The sequence below is a fragment of the Typopeltis vanoorti genome, chromosome 16 (assembly GCF_054136105.1).
Source record: "Typopeltis vanoorti isolate ZY-2024b chromosome 16, IOZ_Tvanoo_1.0, whole genome shotgun sequence".
Classification (NCBI taxonomy): Eukaryota; Metazoa; Arthropoda; class Arachnida; order Uropygi; family Thelyphonidae; genus Typopeltis; species Typopeltis vanoorti.
In genome coordinates, this window is record NC_143564.1 from 72,267,999 (window position 1) to 72,289,755 (window position 21,757).

General features: G+C 34.3%; 1 protein-coding gene across 6 annotated transcripts in view; it reads right to left on the reverse strand.

The window, feature by feature from the left end:
• Window positions 1-21,757, reverse strand: part of polybromo (protein) — a 686,480-nt gene that overhangs the window by 532,856 nt on the left and 131,867 nt on the right. For all 6 annotated transcript variants that reach the window (XM_090406695.1, XM_090406694.1, XM_090406697.1 and 3 more), the window contains one exon: window positions 3,235-3,519. In XM_090406695.1, coding sequence (XP_090262821.1) covers window positions 3,235-3,519 — 285 coding nt within the window. The remainder of the gene's footprint in view (window positions 1-3,234; window positions 3,520-21,757) is intronic.

Consider the following 21,757-nt stretch of genomic DNA (forward strand, 5'->3'; position numbering starts at 1 on the left):
GAGAATTACAGAGGTATTTCCCTACTGAGTGTTCCTGGCAAGATCTATGCAAGCATACTTGAGAAACAGTTGAGAAGAATTGTGGAAGAAAAGTTTGGTGAAGAACAAGCTGGATTCATCCCAAACAGAGGCTGTCAGGATCAGATCTTCAATTTACGACAAATAGTTGAGAAAGCATCGGAATATAACAAAGATCTATATATAAGTTTTGTCGATCTGGAAAAGGCATATGACAAGGTGCTAAGAGAGAAGCTATTCAATACGCTACAGTTACATGGTGTCAATGGGGCATTATATCAAGCAATACTTAGTCTGCATTTGAGTTGTAAGTTGGCAGTTAGAATTGAAGGAAGTAAAGGTAGATGTATTAATGTTAAATCTGGTGTGAGACAAGGATGTACATTATCCCATCTGTTATTCATTATCTATATGAATCACATTATGAAGGAAAGTGGTATTAAACATGATATCAGAATTGGAGATGTTAATGTCAGCCCTTTGCTTTATGCGGACGATGTTATACTTCTAACTAAATCTGCAACAAGTTTGCAAGAATCCCTGACTAAATTGAATAACTGTTGTAATAGATATGGTATGCTGTTGTAATAGATATGGTATGAAGGTCAGCATTAAAAAGACAAAGACAATGAAAATAGGTAGAATTGTTGAAAATGTCAATTGTGTTTTGAATGGGGAACCTATGGAGCAAGTAAAACATTTCAGCTACTTAGGCACAATTTTTACTGAAGATGGTAAATTAAATATGGAAATAGACAACAGAATCAACAAAGCTGGTACGGTAGGAAGTCAACTGAATAAATTCATATGGAATAAGAGAGAAATTAGTCGGAACACTAAATTAGCTGTATACAAGACAGTGTTCAAACCAGTTTTAACCAATGGATATGAGAGCTGGGTCAGAAGAAAAACACTTGACGAAAGACTAGAGACCGCAGATATGAGAGTCCTGAGAAAGATTAGAGGCGTGAACGGATGGCATCAATGGCAATATGATATTAAAAACGAGGATATTAGGAAAGAACTTGACATGGTCGGCATCCAGGAATGCATTAGCAGAGCTAATCTCTGGTGGTATGCTCACTTAAACAGAATGGGCGAGGAAAGATTAGCAAATATAAGATAGAAATATAAGATCTGATAATGATAATATTGGAGTCTTGACACGTAATAGACTGATTTGGAGAAAAATTGTAGATAGGAGGTTAGTAGTGATGTAAATTTTTCATGTAGTACTGTCATATCCTATACACCCCTTGAGGGTACATGTCAGGAATTTGATGATGCATCCTTAGAATATCAGCCCAACAGCCAAGACAACCCAATTTAGCCTTCTTCAGGCTCATTTGCTTATTGTTATTGCCTACATGCACACATATCGTGGTTTTATGCTCCCAGAAGATGGCATTGTAACATTGCTGAAAAATTGGAAGGTATTGATTAAAGTTTTTTAATTAATATTTTAGTATACATTGTCAAATCCAGAAAAATGTAAAGTAATTCTCTCATAATATCCTATACACTCCTTGAAAGGTACACATCAGAAACTGACTGTATGAATTGTGGTAACCCTGTGATTTTTCAAAGACCAAATTTTATTAAATTCTGTCCAATATCCTAAGCAGTTGCTTTCTATCATTTCAAAGTACTGCTGTATGACCTTTGCCATCCTTGTGCCATAAAATTTCAAATCAATTATTCAAAAAAATGGTTTTGCTAATTTTCTCACTTCACGGTTCCATCTAAACCAGCAAGTGACATTTTAGTAAAAACCATTCAATCAGAACAGAGTGAATTGTATTTGTAATGATGAATGGATGTAGGTTTTGGGGTTACATTCTGAGAAATGTTATTATTATTATTAAGAGAGACCTCCAGGGAGTCAGGGACTCATAAGGAGGACACATATTACCAGCACCAACTGTCATATCTCTTCTTGAATTCAGTCATGCTAATTGCATGCACAACATCGAATGGCAATCCATTCCAATCACACACCACTCAATGAGAGTAAAATCTAGTTCTCGCCCTCTTCGTTTGTAAGTCTCAATTATATCACTCCTCTTTCTCCTGTTTGCTAGTGTCTGCAGTTTACTCATTATAGGTTTAATGGAATAAAAACTGCACAAATAAATAATTAAACACGTGTTTAATCAATCCTGTATTTTACCTCAGTCACTGAGATACCATCAGGGAAACAGTATTAAAATTGTAAAAACACACACAAAATTGCACAAAACAATAAGTCGAAAAGATTAGATTAAAAGACTAAAGTCCTTTCAATCAAGTCTTAATAGGACACCATCTATGGGTGCTGTTGGCTAGCCTTACCTGTTGGGCAGAAAGCCTAAGAATTCAAGTTTCCCAAATCTTGAAAAGTTTAATACAATCATATTTATTAAAATTAGGTTGGGGTTTTTTAATAAATGCTGTTAATTCTAAAAAAGTCTTCCATTTTGGTATTTGTAGCAGTGAAGCATAGTAGTTTTCTTCCATTTGATTCTATGCAAGTTATCCAAAGGTATAGTCAGCCAGACCTGACTGATCAATTATATTTATAGTGGCAGATGTATTTTTATGTTCTTTTAAGTGGATGTTTGCAGTTTGACCATAATATGATAAGTTGCAAGAATAAGGAACACTGTAAATGCCTGGAACAGAGAGAGAGAGAAGATAGAGGATCCTTGGGAGGATTTATTAAATGTGTTTAATTATTTATTTCTGCTGTTTTTATTCCATTAAACCTTATGAGTTCAAACCAGCACAAATCTAAATAGTCATCTGCAGTCTACAAATTCTCAGTCTGCCTTCATAATCAATATTCCACAATCCTGATATCATTTTAACACTAACCTTTTCATGCTCTCCACTGTATCAGAATCACTATAGAATCACTTTAGAAGACTAGACCTACATGCAACAGTCCAAGTGAGGTCTTATCAGTCCCTCCTTTGATCTTTTCCAATCAAATAGTGTATGTATATTGATCATTGTTCTTTCAACTACAGACAATGGTGGTTGGAAGTTAAATATTTAATTTAATCTTTAATGAGAAGATAAAGTGAAATGTAAACGACCATGTTTAGTTTCTAGAAAAGATTCTTAGCTTAAATAACTCTTAACCCACTGCACTTATGTGTTATAAATGCAATTCAGTTCCAACTTTGTGCATGAATTGCAATAAAAAAAAGTTATACTAAGGATTTTATAATTTACCTTTTTGAAGGAAGACGAAGAAATGGTTCTGAGAGCTGATAGCCTTGTAAATTCTGATAATTTTTAACTGTTTCAAATAGCTGCCACTGGGGGTTAGTATCCGCATCCTCAGGATCAGATTCATTTCCATCATCCCCATCTCCAACTTCTTCTGTCACGTGGTCAGTCATGAGTGCTGTATTATATTTCCCGATCACTGGAATAGTAGGATCATCTTCTTCTGGTTCATATTGAAGAGATGCAGTAATAGCAGACCACTTCTGTCCTCCAGCTAATTTTTTGGCTCTGAGATTAAAAGAATAATAAATATAATATACATATATGTGTGAGGCCTATAAAACTAAATATGCTATCCCAGTAACTAAAATTAATAACTATATTATACTACCATACCAAGCAGTATTACACATTCATAATGAATATGTAATACTGTTTGTATTAGTTTTCTTACCATTACATGTGCTTTTATATATACTTGATAGGATAATGAGCAAACTTTCATTTTCTTTTTCTCAAAGTTTTCTTTTCCTAAAAAGAATCGTTATCCTTTGAAATTGAACACATTTGTCAAAGAATGCATCATATTTAAGCACCATTTGACTTATGCAGAAACCTTCAGAACAAATTAACAGTATTAAGTCTAGGGACTTACTGTACTCAAATCCATTATGTCAGAATTAGTCATTTCCTTCTTTCAAATTTTCACATATTATCAAAAGTAACAATATTATTGTACATGTTGCACATTTTAGAACGTGCATTACTGGAATCAATTATCAAAATGTATGTAGTGTAGTGTAGCCATGTTGCAATGCCATCATTTGCCCTTCTATTGGAAAGACCTGGATTCAAATCCTTGATAGGATAGAGGAAACCTTTATAAAAATTTTCAACTAGAGGTGAGTTGGCCAGTCTCATGTGATGTCAAGGTTTGTTCTCCCAGAAACTTCAGTTTCTAATTGTGCAAAATAGGCACACATGAAGAACACATAATTAACAGATATAAAATAGTGCTTGATCATAATTTCAACCAACTTTAATCATAATTTCAACCAACCCAATCCAGCTAAAATTAAAATCCATTTTGTATGCCCAAAAGTATCTTCAAACTTTGTTTAATGTGGCCTTGACATTATTAAACCTGTGACCTTTCATAATTTTAAATGGTTTAATTAAAATTTAAAAAAAAAAAGGGGAGGGGTGAAAGGAACCAAATTTAGCGAATATGGAGAATGCTGTATGTAGTTTATTTCAGCACTGGGCTCTAGGGGGAAAAAATGTTTTTCCCTGGAAGTTGGGTAAGAGTGTGGACAGCAAGGGTGTGATGATCAGATTTTTCACTTGGAGAGTGGTGAATTAATGGACTGGGTTGCTTACATTACATTACATTAGTTTGTGTCTCTTTTGTTAATGGTTTCCAGGAGAGATATGATACTGTCCTTTCCTTCATGCTTACACGGTGATCAGAATACATCATGATTATGGAAATAACTACCGTGTTAGAGTAAAACTTTAGTTTAATATAAATCAAAATAAACACTCGATGTTTCAACCCTCACATTACGGTCATCATCTGGAGTAAACACACACACACATATATATATACAAAGAAACAAGCTGCACTACAATCTACATGGCATGCTAAAGTTACTGACCAACAGTTACAACTATTGGCCTGGCCTCTGGCAGAGGAAAAAAAAAACTTTACTACATCAAACCATCCTTCGCAAAAATTTGGAGTCATTAACACCCTCAAACACAGAGCTTTAACAATCTGCTCTAATGAACAAGCTCTTAAACAAGAATTAAAAATTCTTAATTTTTAATTCTTGTTCTTAAAATCCTTAAGTTATTTAGTAAGCAAGTACATATGGTAATTGGTTAGTAGGACAATCACAAACATCCATGCCCTTTGTAGGATTCAAACATGCAGCCTTCTGTCTGAAGAGAGGATACACTAACCACTCAGCCAACAGGAATGGAGTTCATAATATTGGGATAAGTCATTCATTCTTCTAAACTTTCGTTAATATGTTAATTGCTAACATATGATCAAAAGTAAAACGTTCATTGCACATACAAGCTTAACTTAAAATTTCCATCAACATACAAATATTTTCATACCGAAATATTTATTACAAAAGATAAGTGAACTTGTGCCATGATTCTTAGTTTCTAGACATATACAAGTTGACCTTGACTTATGAGATTTCATTCCAACAACCCTGTCACGAGTTGTATGTATGAAGGGCTGTTTGAAAACTTTGGTAAATTTCCAATAGATGGCATCACAATTCATTCATTCATACCAGTGTCGGCATGTATCATCTTTTTCATTGACTCCTGGAAAAATTTTAACCACGTGCGACGTATAGTTCTCGTTTGGCAAACATTTAAAATGATCATGTTCACATTTTTCATAAAAATGGAGAAAAATGAGTTTCGTGCAGTGATAAAACACTTTTATTTGAAGAAGTGGATAACTGCACAGATCAAAGCCGAGCTAGATGCAGTTCATAGGGACTCTGCATCAGCATTAAAGACTATTTATTTTCAGGTAAATGAGTTTAAACATGGTCGTAAGCCTATCAAAGATGAAGGATAAAGTGCACTCTGGATGCCCAACTGAGGCCACTACGAAGGAAATGATTGACAAAATCCATGGTATCAGTATGGAAGACTGCTGAGTGAAAGTGAGATTGTAGGCATTTCAACTGAATGGGTGTATAATATCCTGCATGAAAAATTGCACATGAAAAAGCTGTGTGTGCAATGGGTGCCGCAATTGTTGACTGTTGATCAAAAATGCATATGAAAAGACATTTCAACGCAGTGTTTGGCAATGTTTAATCGCAATTCACAGGATTTTTGCATCAATTCATGACCGTAAACAAAACTTGGATCCACCACTACACACCTCAGTCCAAGCAGCAGTCAAAACAGTGGACAATGCTTGGTGAAAGAGCACCGAAAAAAAGCGAAGACCATTTTGTCAGCTGGGAAAGTGATGGCCACTGTTTTGTTTTTGGGATTCCCAAGGAATTATCATGATAGACTATTTGGAAAAGGGTAAGACAATAACAGGATCCTATTATACATCACTGCTGGACTGTTTAAAAGAAAAACTGAAGAAAAAACAGCCAAGATTGGCACACTATAACTGCACAGCTACAAGCAAAATGGTTTTATTATATAGCATTAAATGCAGCATATAAAGCTAATACACTGTATTTAATGACCATTTAAAGTAATTATAATATTTAGTGTAATAGAGACAACAGATTTATGACCCTGTATAATGAAAAATATTCTTCTCCTGCAGTAATCACAGAAGCCAAAAAAGGCTACTGTCAATGAGGATATTAAATATCTGTCAATTAAATATCCATATATCATCATCATTTATTCATGTATGAATGGGGAAACATACAGAAATCTTCATATAATAAAAACATGGAGATAAAGTGTATTGGATGAAAGTGAGCCAAGTGGCTGTTTTGTGCCAAATGGTATAAGTCAGATGGTTCACAAGCCTCATCTTCAAAAAAAAAGAAGTTTGCTTATGTATTGCCTTTTTTCTTTGGTCTTCATCTGTGTCCATTAGTTGACCTGTAGAGAACAACAGCACTGAACGCAGGTGAAGATGGACACCTAAGTTGGTGTCCCAACCATCTCAGCTGACTTTTTTGAACTGTTTACATTAGGGATCTTTGCTGGCTTTCATCAAGAATGATAGGAATTCAATCTTGCCATGTATATTCTTGTACTGTCCAAAAGCTATTGAGATATTCACTGCTGGTTGAGTAGCGATGTTTGATGTCTGGACACCCTATGTTAATATGGCTTGACTGATGGTTTCTGTACAGGCGAATTTTGGTATTGTGGTGATGAGATTGAATTTCCAGATATTAGTTAGACTTTTATGGAATTGAAGAACTGCAAGGTACTGAAAATCATTTACTTCTTCCAGATTGTGATAATTTAGCTAATATTTCCTTCTATTTTGTTCTTTAAGACTAGTTTTAATGCTGTTAATTGCCAATACAATCAGTGCTGCATCTTTACATAAATTATCTAAGTGGTTTGGGCAGCCTGAACATCAGAGTCAATCCATACATACAAGTTTCAAATTTTAAGAGACAGTTTATGATAATAAACTTTCCACACAGGAAGTGTGCCTTGGCTTGCACTAAATAAAAGATATGAATTCTGCCCAAGAACCCTATATCTGCATTTTATTACTGAAGTGATTAGATTTCACTGGCCTGACGCATCAACAGTTTGAAACAGCTGTGAGGCCAGAGAAACCCAATCAATGCACTAATAAAAGGCAAAGACACTAGACAGAGCCAGTGTCTTTTAAATAAGGCAACCAAGGCAACTGTTATACTGAAGATTTATTCTCATCAACTCTCTGGTGAAATTCAAAACTTTTGTGTTTGATTTTCTCAGTTTTAAAATGATGAAAGACAGCTAATATCCTCCATATTTTAATAAAATAAGAATTCAGAATAAAGGGGAAAGCAAAACTTGAAAAAAATAACGATTTATAAGGATTTTTGAATCATGTTCATTTGTTATTAAACTCAGATGAACAACATTTCAATGATCGCATGGAAACATCACATAGGCTGCAAGTGATCTGCAGACCACAGATTGGCAAATGCTGTACTAAAAGAAAACAGGACTAGGTTGAGAGTTGTTTTCAATTATGACAACTAAGGCTATAAGGCCAATGTATTATGGCTGTTAAGTGCAAAAGTATTTCTAGCAGGCTTGCCAGTTCTGCAGATTGAGTTTCAAGCAGAATAAAACTGCAATACTTCTTTATTAGACTGGCTAACTCACCTTCAGATGAAAAGCCCTAATAAAAAAATCCTTCAGGTTCTGATGAAAGCAGGGTATTGAAGGTTTAGAAGTTTTTTATTTTTTCATTCAAACAATAGTGAGTGAGCAAACAAACTTCATAAACGATACTTTTTTGTAGTTAGTTCAATTTTTCTTCTAATTAACTTTTCTGTTTTATATTTTTCTCATTGACAATGTGGTGTAATAACATATAACTAGAAATTCATAGGTTTCACACTGTTGTCTATCCATATGTAAATATCAATAAATATCACAAATATTATCTGAGATGCTTACAGCATCCTACTAAAAGTTCTATGAAAAATTTCGAAGCAGCATATTGATAAGGCTTCTCTCAAAAAGGGCAAGAAATCTTTCAGGGAAACTAAAAATTATAATTGTTTGGAAACTATTTTTTTTTCATATTTCTTTTGGTTGCTGGGGATATAACCACATCATCATTTCTGATTACACTCCTGATTACTAAGGGAAGATCATGACTATTAGACACACGTATTCCCAAGAATAAAGAATAATATATATGTATATTTTTTATTGCAAATATTTCAACAAGAATTTAACAGGCCATCATCGGTGTGTTAGCATAATCACATGGTGAAGCCAAAACAAAGAACATTAATCCATTATTAATATTCTTTGTTCTAACTTCACCTTGATTATGCTAATACACTGATGATGGCCTATTAATTTCTGGCCATAATGTTTGCAATAATAAAAATAATTTTCTTTATCATTGTGAATATGAATCTAATAATCATTTCTATGTCAAAAGTCATCATTATATACTTGTTTAAAGGGATGTTTGGGTAACTACCTCACATTTGATAATGTTACCAGGCAGGGATCCAGGTTTCGATGGAATTCATCCTGATTTCCTGCTGATGTCGGGTCTTAAACTTCCAAAAGAGTTTAAGAGGACAAAAATTATTCCCATCTTAAAACCAGAGAAAACTAACAACAAACCAGAAAATTACTGACCAACAGCCCTGCTTAGCACCTATTATAAGCTCCTAGAAAAGCTCATCCTCAATAGAACTGTCCCTAAGATAATAGAACAAGTCCAGTAGAAGAGGTCACACACTCAGACATAGATGAAGCTGCTGTGATCAGGTTTTGTCACTCACCACACACACACACATTGAGTCTGGCTACCAACGACACCTGAAATCAGCTGCAGCTTTTGTAGACCTTACTGCAGCTTATGATACAGTCTAGAGGCAAGGCACAGTGGAATATGCAAGAACAGAGCAACTTGCATATTGCACTGTGCAGTACCATGCAGAACAATAGCTAAACTAATTGAAAACATGCTAAGCAACTGCCTGTTTCAAGTTGATGGAAGTTTTTCCACTTGGCAATGTTTTTTTATGTTTTTTTATTGCCATTGAGAAACACTTTTCCTATCTCAGAGAAAAGAAACACACCAAACACACTGTAGAAATAATGTTAAAATGGCTGTTTAATTCAAGATCAATAAACTGATTATTGATAATGTTGGTTATCTGCATTTTACAGACTCAAAAGTTGCACAGAAATTTGTTGGTCATAAAATCTCGATCCTCCTTGTGTTCCCTTCTTTATGGAAACTTTATTGTTTTAAAGGCAAATATATCTCTTAATGATATATATTTCATCAAAGCAAGTTGAAAAATAAAAGTCTGTAATTATTTCAAGTAATAAATAAATTTATTTCTAGGTTTGATCTGATATGTTTGTCTGATATGAAGTGTTTGCCAACACTTCCAAAATGAAATTCATGTTTATATCTCTTGATGACAAATAAAATAAACAAAATGGAAATACTAGAAAAAATTTACTGATATAGAAAATTCCAAGTTAAACAGTTTACATGTTTAACTATTTCAATGTCTCTAGTCTCAAGGTCACAAATCCTTTACAATTAATCTGTTAATAGGTCTACCCAGAAATGATAAAAAAAAAAAGTTAAGTATGCTAATTGCATGATAAAAGACAGAAAACTTCCAGTGATGCTATCCTTGAAAAAATCAGACAGCAATTGGATATTTTATTCATTTCATTCATCTGGTGTTAAGAAAATTTATGATTAGTACCTCCAGGGATGTTGTTTAAAATTAATGCCCATGGGAAATTACTTGGGTAAAGTAATAAAATGTATATCACAGATCAAATTGAGAATATTTATTTGTAAAAATATATATGTATCACAAAACAAAAGATGTGTTATGTATCACATATATTCAAACCAAAACAGATATGTTTTGTTATTAGGTGCCTTAAGGTACATCAAAATCATCTTCAGGTGACTATGCAGAAAATATACATGGAAAATAACATCATCACAATTATTAAAATAAAAACTACAGTCATATTTGGTATGCAGATTTCACTCCATATGGCATTCTGCTTATTTCTTTTTCTTTTTTTTCTTTTTTTAACCGATATTAATTTTCACTAACAGCAAGTTTTTTTTTTTTTTTAAACTGTTAGGCTTTTTTAAGCCATCAACCATCATGCTTGTCAAGGATTTAGGCCTAGGCCTTAGAAGTCATCGCTGAATCTCTTAAAAGGACATCCTGGTTTTCTTTTTCCTAGTGGTTTGTAATTTAAGGCTTGTTTTGGTAATCTTTCTGTTTTCATTCTTTTATATATATTTTTATAATATTTTTAAATACATATATACATATTTATGTATATTTACATGCATATTTTTTATAATCACTATAAAAATCACCATGAAAACTAGAGCTGCAATGATATGGTTTATATAATGATAGCTAATATTTTCATAGTATGTTTGTTTGAGAGATAGGAAAAATTACTCCTTTCTCTTCTCTCTCTCTTTTTTAAGCTATTAAGCATGTAATTTTTTATAATCACTATAAAAATTACCATTAAAACACTAGAGATACAATGATATGGTTTATATAATGATAGCTAATATTTTCAAAGTATGTTTGTTTGAGAGAGAGAGAGAGGAAAAATTGCCCATTTCTCTGAATTCCCTTATTTGAGGAGTTCCATTACTCTTATAACTTGGAAGTTTTCTTTGTGCTTTTGAATATTGCTGTCAAAGTGCTTCTTTTTTTTTTTTTTTTTTTTTTTTTTTTTTTTTTTTTTTTAGTTATTCATACTTTAGTACAGGGATCAATTTAATCCCAGTTTTAATGTTAAAATTGATTTTTTCTGTAAATTGTTTATTTAATGATTTGTAGTTTTCATGAATTGTTTTTTCAAAGAATTACATTTTGATGAATTATGTTTCTGGTTAACTATCATCTGATTATTTTTTTTTAAATGAACTATTAATCCAATTAATTTTTTCAGTAAATTGCCTTTTGGTGGACTGTCATTCAATGAATTGTCTTTTGATGAACTATTCTTGATGAATTTTCTGCATAACTTACTTATGTGCATGTATTCTGTGGAGTGATCAATTGTGCTTATAAGGAATATAGTCAATTTTTGCCATAGCACACACCAAAAAAACAAAGAAAGAAGCAAGCTAGCTAAGGAATCACTCAACATACATATTCTGCAATATATGAGAAGAAATCACCATAAAAATATCTGTAAAAGGACTACTTAAGGATCAAAGTTAGATAACCAGGAGAAGAACTCCACAAAACCTTCACAGAACGTGGAGAACTGATTGGAACCTCATGTTTATTTTTTAATATGAGGCAGAATCTTCACCTTTTCACAATGTATCCTGTTAGTAGGTATTCCACCTGAATGCTGAATAAACAAGGAAAGGCTGGAAATTTCAGACTTAAAGAAACTAAAACATATTCTGCATTGGCTTGGAAAAAAAGTTGTTACAACATGTCATTGGAGCACTCCCAGTTAAACAAGACCTTCACTATTTTTCTCACGGGACTGGTTAAAACTGTGCAGAATTAGCTATTGGAGTAAACTCAACATCATGAGAACCGAGGGAGGCATCATCAATGTAAGTAAGATGATAACATCAATATAAAAAAGTGAAATGGCAGAATTACAGAACTATTGCATAGTATTATGAAGAAAAAGAAAACTAAAAAGGGAGAAGGAACCTTTAATCCTTAAGCAATTCCTCTACAAATGTTTTTATAGTGAATCATGTTAAGTGAATAAACAGCTAGCTTACTTTTTTATTTTCTTTCTTTCTTTGATGTTTATTAAAGTGGAAGTCAAATTTATTTCTTATGAACATCAATGATCACTTCACAGATATTGCAATGGTGATTATTTTTTTACAGAGTACGTGCATATCAAGTAAACTGATAGCAAACCTGCTTCTTACTTTTGCTAAATAATAACTAAAAAAAAAAATGTTATATTCAAGCAAGATATCAGTGAAAGGAAACAAAGCTACTACATTCAAAAAAGCATCTAGCTAAACTTCCCGAATGGCAAGCAATTTGAGTTAGAGCAAAATGAGCAAATTTCAATATGCTGAATTATGATACTTATTTGTGCTTATGGTCCCATAGAAGGCTGTACTAAGGAAGAAATAAAATAATTTTTTTGGGTCACTAGAGAAATCAGTTGGCATAAAGAAAAAGGAAATTGATTCTTGTGGAAGATCAAAATAGTAGAACATGAAATGGATATCAAACATACTGAAATGTTTAAGAATAATCTGAGAAAAATAGCAAACTTAATAATGGAATGTACCTGCTGAATTTCAGTTCAGGACATGTGCTAGTCATTACTAATATGATTCCAACATAGCGATGTGCAGAAATTAAGTGGAAAGAAAAAACAAGATATAAGAAAGTGATAATGACTATATTATTATTGACAGTGGTATTTTCACACTGGTTCAGAACATAAGAGTATACAGGAGATTTAAAACAGGAAGTAATCACCATTAGTTTCAGTTATAACTATTGCATTGAAAAGAAAAATGTGTGCATATGTTCTAAAGAATCAAAGTTGAGTCTTTCAGAGATGAACTGCAGGCTAAAATATACAAATGTTTTTCTCAGTATTCTTCCACCTGACAGAAACAGATTTGAATAATTTATTGATTTTCATATTGAACATCAAGTATTACGGCAACAAAGCAAAATGCTCCACATAGAGCGCAGTTTTTTTCTCAAGAGTGTTAAAGGAATCAATGGAAATGATTAAACATCCTCAACAGTACAACAAAAACAAGGGATGATTTACATAAGTGTGGTCATCTGTAATTCAACACAACAAGCACACTTAAACCAGTACTACCTTTGCAGTAGACCACTAACTAGCAAACAACTTCATAGCTAGTGAGCACTTTCCACTGTTGTTCCTGTTTTCAAATATTTCATTATGTACATTACCTGGTTTTTAGTTTTTTCACATATTCTCCTGATGATGTGAAACACAAGAATTTTAGTCAATAAATTATTCTATCCCAGGCATGTTTGGTCTGGGTGAACATAACACCCATGGTGAAAGACTGTTGGAATTTGCCCGTGCTAACAGATTAGTTATTACCAATACCTGCTTCCAGAAACATCCACGACGGACCTATACTTGGACATCCAACATTGATAGGTCAAGGCACCAGATTGATTACATCCTGGCTCTCCAGCGGTGGAAGACAAGCATATCTGATGTGCATACTTGTTCTGGAACAGATTGTGGTACATGCCATCAGCTGGTAAGAGCCAAAAATAAGACTAAGACTCCAAAAACTTCCAGGTCAGGCACATTCCACTAGATTGGATGTTAGAGTAATTCCTAGTGGATTCACAGAAGAAACATCAACTCGGCTGGATGATTTTTTTGGAGACCAATGAGGAAATCTCACCAGAAATGCTTTGGGAAGGAGTCAAGATGATAATACAGGATACAGCAAAGACATATCTCAGCCCAATAAGAAAACCAAGAGACCCATGGATATCAGATTCAACATGGGAACTAATCAAAAGAAGGCGGTTGGAAAAACAAAGAGACACAGGGACCGAAGAATACAAGAGATTACATACAGAAATCAGAAGAGCCATCAAGCAGGACAAGGAAAAGTTCTATACTAATAAATGTGAAGAAATAGAGTTCTTCCAGATGAGAAGGCATAATTATAAAAGGATGTTTTATTTAGTTCGTGACTTAAAGCACAAGTTCAAGCCTAAATTGAATGTCATCAAAGACAGGAATGGATCATTACTAACAGAAGAGTTGGAAATCAAAAACAGATGGAAAGAATACTGTGAGGAACTGTACAGCAGAGTGGATAAAGAAAATGTGGAGTCCTTCCACCAAGAAAATTTTGATTTGGAACCTCCTCCACTTAGGCATGAAGTTGAAAGAGCAGTTAAGCAGCTCAACAGCAATAAGGCCCCAGGTAAAGATGAAATATCCCAGAAGAGTTAATTAAGGCCACAGGGGATGGAGAGATAAGAGTGTTTCATAGATTGATTACAAAGATATGGGAGACAGGATCATGGCCTAGAGACTGGAAGAAGTCAATTTTCATACCACTACACAAGAAAGGTGATATGAAGGCATGCAAGAATTACACAACTATTAGTTTGATATCTCATGCAAGCAAAATTTTATTAAAGATCATGCTAAATAGGATTGAGGCCAAAGTTGAGGCAGAGATGCCTGAAGAACAAGCAGGTTTTAGGAAAGGTAGGGGCACCAGAGATTAGATCCTTTGCCTTAAACAGATCATAGAAAAATATAAAGAATTCAGACTCCCTCTGGTAATGTGTTTCTTAGACTACTCTAAAGCTTTTGACTGTTCAGCATGTGAAACTGTGGGAAGTAATGAAAAGAATGGGTTTTCCTCAACACACTATCAGGTTGATAGCCAACTTGTATAAGGAGCAAGAAGCCACAGTAAGAACAGGTGTTGGATTGACTGACTGGCTTCAAGTTGGAAAAGGAGTTAGACAAGGATGTTTACTTTCTCCTCACTTGTTTAGTATATGCAGAGGACATCATGCGTGAAGCATTGGATGAGCTCAGCACAGGAATTACGATAGGAGGTAGATTGATCAGTAATCTGAGGTATGCTGATGATACAGTACTCCTTTGTAATGACATGGAAGAACTAGGACTAATTCTTGACAAAGTTAACAAGATCAGTAATAACAGAGGACTTCAACTCAATTCTAGCAAGACAAAGACCATGGTTCTCAAAGGAAAAACAAACAGAGAAGCTCTTGAGAAACAAATGTATCTTAATGGAGAAAGAATTGAGGAAGTCAGCTAGTATGAGTACCTGGGATCCATTATTAATGTGAAGAATTGCTGTTCAGAAATGTCAGAAAAAAGGTTAGGAATGGCTAAAACAACAGTCAGAGCCCTGTCTAAAATCTGGAAGGATGGATCTATCTCCATGGGAACAAAGTTGAGGATTTTAGATGCAGTTGTTTTTCCAACAGCGACTTATGGATGCGAGACTTGGAACCTAAAGAAGTCAGATAAGAAACGGATATCTGCTTTTGAGATGTGGTGTTACAGAAGGCTGTTGAGGATATCATACACTGAAAGGCGTACAAATGAATGGGTGTTAGAAAAGATTAGTAGAACCTTAAGGATATTGACAGAAGAAAGTTAAAATATTTTGGACACATAGAAAGGATGGAAGGAGGACTTCTCAGAACAGTAATAGAAGGTAAAGTTCCTGGAAAAAGAGACAGGGGTAGACCATCAATGAGATGGATGGATGGCGTGTGTGGAGTGACTGATCTTCAGAGAGTTGAGGCTGCCAGAAGGGCAAAGAGCAGGACTACATGGTGAGGCCTAGTGCAGAACATCATCGAGCATCGGAGTGACCATACGGCATCAGTAGATGCCCAGTGAACAAAGACAGGAAGAACACTGGCAATAACATTTCTAATATGTCCATTTTCCAAAGAAGCCTGCATAACACTAAAATATACAAATCACTCAGGAAAAAATTAGTTTGTTTTCAAACTTTTTTTTTTTTTTTGCACTTGGAGTTGTGTGCAAGGAAAGAAAAATCCAAATTCTGCGGTGAATTCAAGATGCCCTAAAAAGAAAAAATGTAAGAAAACTAAGCTATGTGTAAAACTAACAAGTCATGGGAAGAGTTTGGTAAGACCAGAGGATAAATATGCATAAGATGAAAATGTTCTGGAGGATAATGGAAAGGAATGAAGGATGTAAAGGTGACCTAATACACATTTAGAATGTCTGGAGTAATTACATTAAAGGTTTATTAAATGAGATAAACAGTGTGTGTGTGTGTGTGTGTGTACACACACACTCCTGATTTTAGTTCCTCTTGAACATTTTCTGCAACTGTTCAGTCACTGATATATACAGGATGATTATAATTAAAGTTCACATTTCGAAAAGCTATAACTGGGTAACTACATACTCATATTTAACATCATGATGTGTGTGGCAACAGAATTTTATCATCATCATTGAATTCCTGACATGCACCCTCAAGGAGTGAACAGGATATTATGATAGTGCTACATGAAGAACTTACATCATTACTAACTTCCTATCAACAATTTTCCTCCAAATCAATTTGTTATCTGACAAAACTCTAAGGTACTTTATCAGTGTATAAATAATTGTATCAATCCACCTATATTTTGATCTTCCTCTGGGTCTTTTTCCTACCAACATGGCAGAGAACACGTGTTTTGTTAATCTTTCCTCTCCTATTCTGTGTGAGTGACCATACTACCAGAGATTAGCTCTGCTAACGCATTCCTGGATGCTAACAATGCCAAGTTCCTTCCTAATATCCTCGTTTATAATATGATATTGCCATTGATGCCATCTGTTCATGCCCCTAATCTTTCTCAGGATGATCATATCTGTGGTCTCTAGTTTTTGGTCAAGTGTTTTATTTCTCACTCAACTCTCAGATCCATAAGTTAAAATTGGTTTTAACACTGTCTTGTATACAGCTAAATTTAGTGTTTTGACTAATTTCTCTCTTATTCCATATAAATTTATTCAGTTGACTTCCTATCATACTGGCTTTATTGATTCTGTTGTCTATTTCCATATTTAATTTACCATCTTCAAAATTGTGCCTAAGTAGCTGAAATGTTTTACTTGACCTATAAGTTCCCCGTTCCCAATGCAGTTGATATTTTCAATATTTCTGGCTATTTTCATTGTCTAGATGACTACTGAATTAGATTTTCTAGATGACTTATTTTATTTCTGATCTCAACTGTCAAATTTTACCAAAAGATCATTATGTAGTCATAACTACTATGAAATATTAAATTATGACAATTTTCTACATGATCACACGAACTGAGTTTGAAAGTTTAAGTAAAAAAAAAAAGACAAGTAGTCTAGTCATGAAGATACTTCAATGACTAGGCTACTTGTATATAGTGGGTGATGACTTCACATCAACTACCTCAGTTTCCCATAATACAAAGCACACATCCATAACGCAATAGTATTAGACATGTCTAAAAGAATGAACACTTTGCATTGTGGGATACTAACGCTATTGATGCAAAGCTATCAGCCACTATATATATAGCTTAGTCATGAAGATACTTCACATGCAAACTGTTTGCTTACACTTGGATAAAGGATTAAGCAAGAACACAATTTCTTGGCAGATTGGAATAGTGCATTTAATGAAATCATAATGAAATTTACAGCCAGAATAAAAACAGACAGAAAGTTTTTAACCATTATAGAGATATATGAGCCTCCATAGCTCAGTCATTAAAGAAAGACCTGGATTCGATTCCCATCAGTGACGTGAGGAACCTTTATCTGGTCTCTTGCAAGGAAAGGTGAGTAAGCTGGTCTCATACAGAGATAGGGGTTTTTTCACCCAGAAACTTGGGTTTTTCATCCCCTAGAACAGGTCAACCAGCCCTGTGAACACATGCATCTACAGACATAGGACACACTGGGAGGCATAGGGCCAACCACCTTATCCTCAAGACAGCTGCTGTTGTAAGAATAAAAAAAAAATAAAAAAAAACCTTGACACCATAAAAAAGGTAGAAGAGGAGGATTAAGAAAGAAAGAATGAACAGAGATATATTTAAAGGCAAATTACCAAGCTACTTAAAAAGAAAGATTCGCAAGCAGTGTGTACTCCCAACAATAATCTATGATAGTGAAAACTGGGGACTGACTAAATAACAGCTAGTGAAACTGAAAACACCACAAGTAAATATGGATAGAGTAATTTTAGAAATAATGTAGTTAGATGAAAAGAATAATACTTGTCTTAGAAAGCACACAAAGGTAATAGACATTGCATCAGTAATAAAAGGCAATAAATGGTGCCAGGTCAGACAGGTGATGAGAATGTCTGAAAACAGATGGGCAAAGAGAACAGCAGAATGAATACCAAGAACTATTTACTGGAAACCAGGTAGACCAGTGGTAAGATGGATGATAAGATAAAAAGATGTTATGGACATTTATAGTAGAGAGAGAGAGAGAGAGAGAGAGAGAGAGAGAGATTGCATAAGATCTGCCAAAATGGAAGAAGCATTGGAGAGGCATTCATCCAGCAGTCAACTGAAGATGTTAATGATGATAATGATAATTTCTTGGTAAGTTTCTGTAATTTGTAACCAAGTGAAAAAATTTTCACTTGGTTACAAATTACAGCTAGCTCTAATCCGGGGTATTTTAATAATAAAGTAATGATTTTTATACTTGTATCTGAGAAATATAACATTTCTGCATTAATTCAACCTTGCTATCTTTTCTGAGTCTATCTCCCACTGATGACAGTGGAAGATAGACTCAGAAAAGATGGCAAGGTTGAATTAATGCAACATACCTAAATAAAAATCAAAATCAAACTAAATAAAAGTCAAAAAAACTAGTCTGAGTAGTGGCCCTTCCCATAATGCACAGCATTATATACATCTGAAAGGATGAGTGTTTTGCATTATGGGATACTGAAGCAATTGATGTGAAGTCATCAACCATTATTCAAATAGTCTAGCTGTGAATATAATTCACGTACAAACTTGCTTTACTTACACTTGCATAAAAAAATAAACAAGAATTTAATTTCTTGGCAAATTTTGACACACACAACCACAGCTGGTGAATATTCTGCAATACACTGTCTTTGGGAAAAAAAATTCTGTGTAGCTTTGAAGCAAAAGAATTGGTTCAGTCATTTGTGGCTCTTGTGAAATCCTCTTTAGAAGGGAGGAATAGGACAAGTTTACAGGTTGGTATTTATTAACATAAGGTGACTAGATAAGAGGTGCTAGTTTGATATATAGTTCAAAAGTGATATGAAGATTATATTTATGAAATTCATTATAGTCCAAGACTTCTCTCATGCCTTACCAAAAATTAACTACTCTAATTATTATTATTACGTGACACCTCCAGGTAGTCCAAGGACTCATTGAGGGAGGGCACCTGCTCTACAGCTCTCTGTCTTCACCACTCAATCTACCAACTAGAACTAACTGCAACTACACCAACACCATGTATCACCCACCACCACTAGAATCTCCACAGACAATCACAAACCTCCATGCTCACGGCAGGATTCGAACCGTCAGCCTTTTGGCTGGAGAGCGGATACACTAACCACACGACCAACCAGGCCGGCAAACTATTCACCATAACACCACAATACATCAAAATAAACTAAGAATTGATTAAGCCTGCTAATATTTCATTTGATCCAACTCAGCATCTTCAAAATGTATAAAACAAATATGTATCACAAACAAATAAAAAGGTTGTTTGAAAAGTTTGGTAAAAAAAATAAGTTAAACAGATTTTTTGGAAAAAAATCACTTTTATTTCTCAACATAGTCTCCATCGAGGCTTACACATTTGGTCCAGCGAGTTTAAAATTTTTTCATTTCATTAAAAAAAGTAGGATTTGTCAAATTGTGCAAAATAGTCATTGGCAGCCTTGATGGCATCCTCGTTCAAAGAAAATTTTTTCCCACTGAGCCAAATTTTTAAGTTTGAGAACAAGAAGAAGTTACATGAGGCCAAGTCCGGAGAATATGGTGGATGTGGAACCAATTCGAACCTCAATTTGTGCAATTTTCTATTGCAACAGCCAATGTGTGGGACGGTACATTGTCTTGATGAAAGAGCACTTTTTTGTGCACCAATCTTGGCCTTTTTTCCTTCAGTTCTTTTAAACAGTCCAGCAATGATGCATAATAGACTCCTGTTATTGTCTTACCCTTTTCCAAACAGTCTATCATGATAATTCCTGGAGAATCCCAAAAATTGACTTCTGCTTGGACTCAGGTGTGTAGTGGTTAATCCAAGTTTTGTCTACAGTCACGAATCGAAGCAAAAAATCCTGTGAATTGCGATTAAACATCGCCAAACACTGCATCGAAATGTCTTTTCGCATGCGTTTTTGATCAACAGTCAACAATTGCAGCACCCATTGCCACACTCCTTTTTCATATGCAATTTTTCATGCAAGATATTATACACCCATTCAGTTGAAATGCCTACAATCTCACGCACTTTCACTAGGCGGTCTTCCATAACGATACCATAGGTTCTGCCAATCATTTCCTTTGTAGTAACCTCAGTAGGGCATCAGGAGTGCATTTCATCTTCAATGGACTTACGACCATGTTGAAACTCATTTATCCAAAAATAAATAGATAAATATTTTTAATGCTGGTACAGAGTCCTCACGAACTGCATCTAACTTGTGGCCATCCACTTCTTCAAATAAAAGTTTTTTATCACTGCGCAAAACTCGCTTTTCTCTGTTTTTATGGAAAATGCAAACACAGTCATTTTAAATGTTTGCCAAACAAGAACTACACGTTGCACAGGGCTAAAATTTTACCAGGGGTCATGAAAAAGATAATATGTGCCAACGCTGGTATGAATGAATGAAATGTGTCGCCATCTATTGGAAATTTACCAAACTTTTCAAACCACCCTCGTATGTACCACAACTAAGTATCAGTGTCAGAAAAAAATATGTACCATAACAAAGTACAGCAGACTTTCACTACATCTTTCACCACAACACCATTATAATAAACTATGGAACAATTTGAATTGTTCCAACTTTCATTATAGCACATCTGTACTTTGCTATAATGAAAGTTAAAACAATCTGAGTTGTTAAAGAACAAGCAAAAGGTTGCAGTCCTAGTCCTTTCTGGGAATAGAGTAGAAGAAACCCTAAACTATTTGGGCCGAAGATCTTAGAAATTAGGCTCTGTACAAATTGATTCAGCCATTGTTGTTTTTGTTGAGATTAAAGGAGAGCTTCAGTATTTGCTCATCCAAAAAAAAACACTCTATTTCAGATGTGATGATTTCAGATGATTAAGTAGTGAAGACAGCAAGTTGTGTGGAAGTGGCAGTGATGGCGAGTTGTGCAGTAGAGTAGAGTGCCTTCCCCATGATGAGCCCTTGGACTCCTTGGAAGTATTATGTAATAATAGTAATAATAACAATGACATATCCATAATAGATATGGGTATATCATAAGGTTGATAAATAAAAGATGTTAGTTTGATGTATGGTTCAAAAGTATGTGAAGAATTATATTTATGAAATGTGGATTCAATTCTACTGCAGCATAAACATTTGCATAAACATGTACTCCTTGGAAGTATCATGTAATAATAGTAACAATAACAATGACATATCCATAATAGATATGGGTATATCATAAGGTTGACAAAGAGATGTTAGTTTGATGGGTTCAAAAGTATGTGAAGAATTATATTTATGAAATGTGGATTCAAAT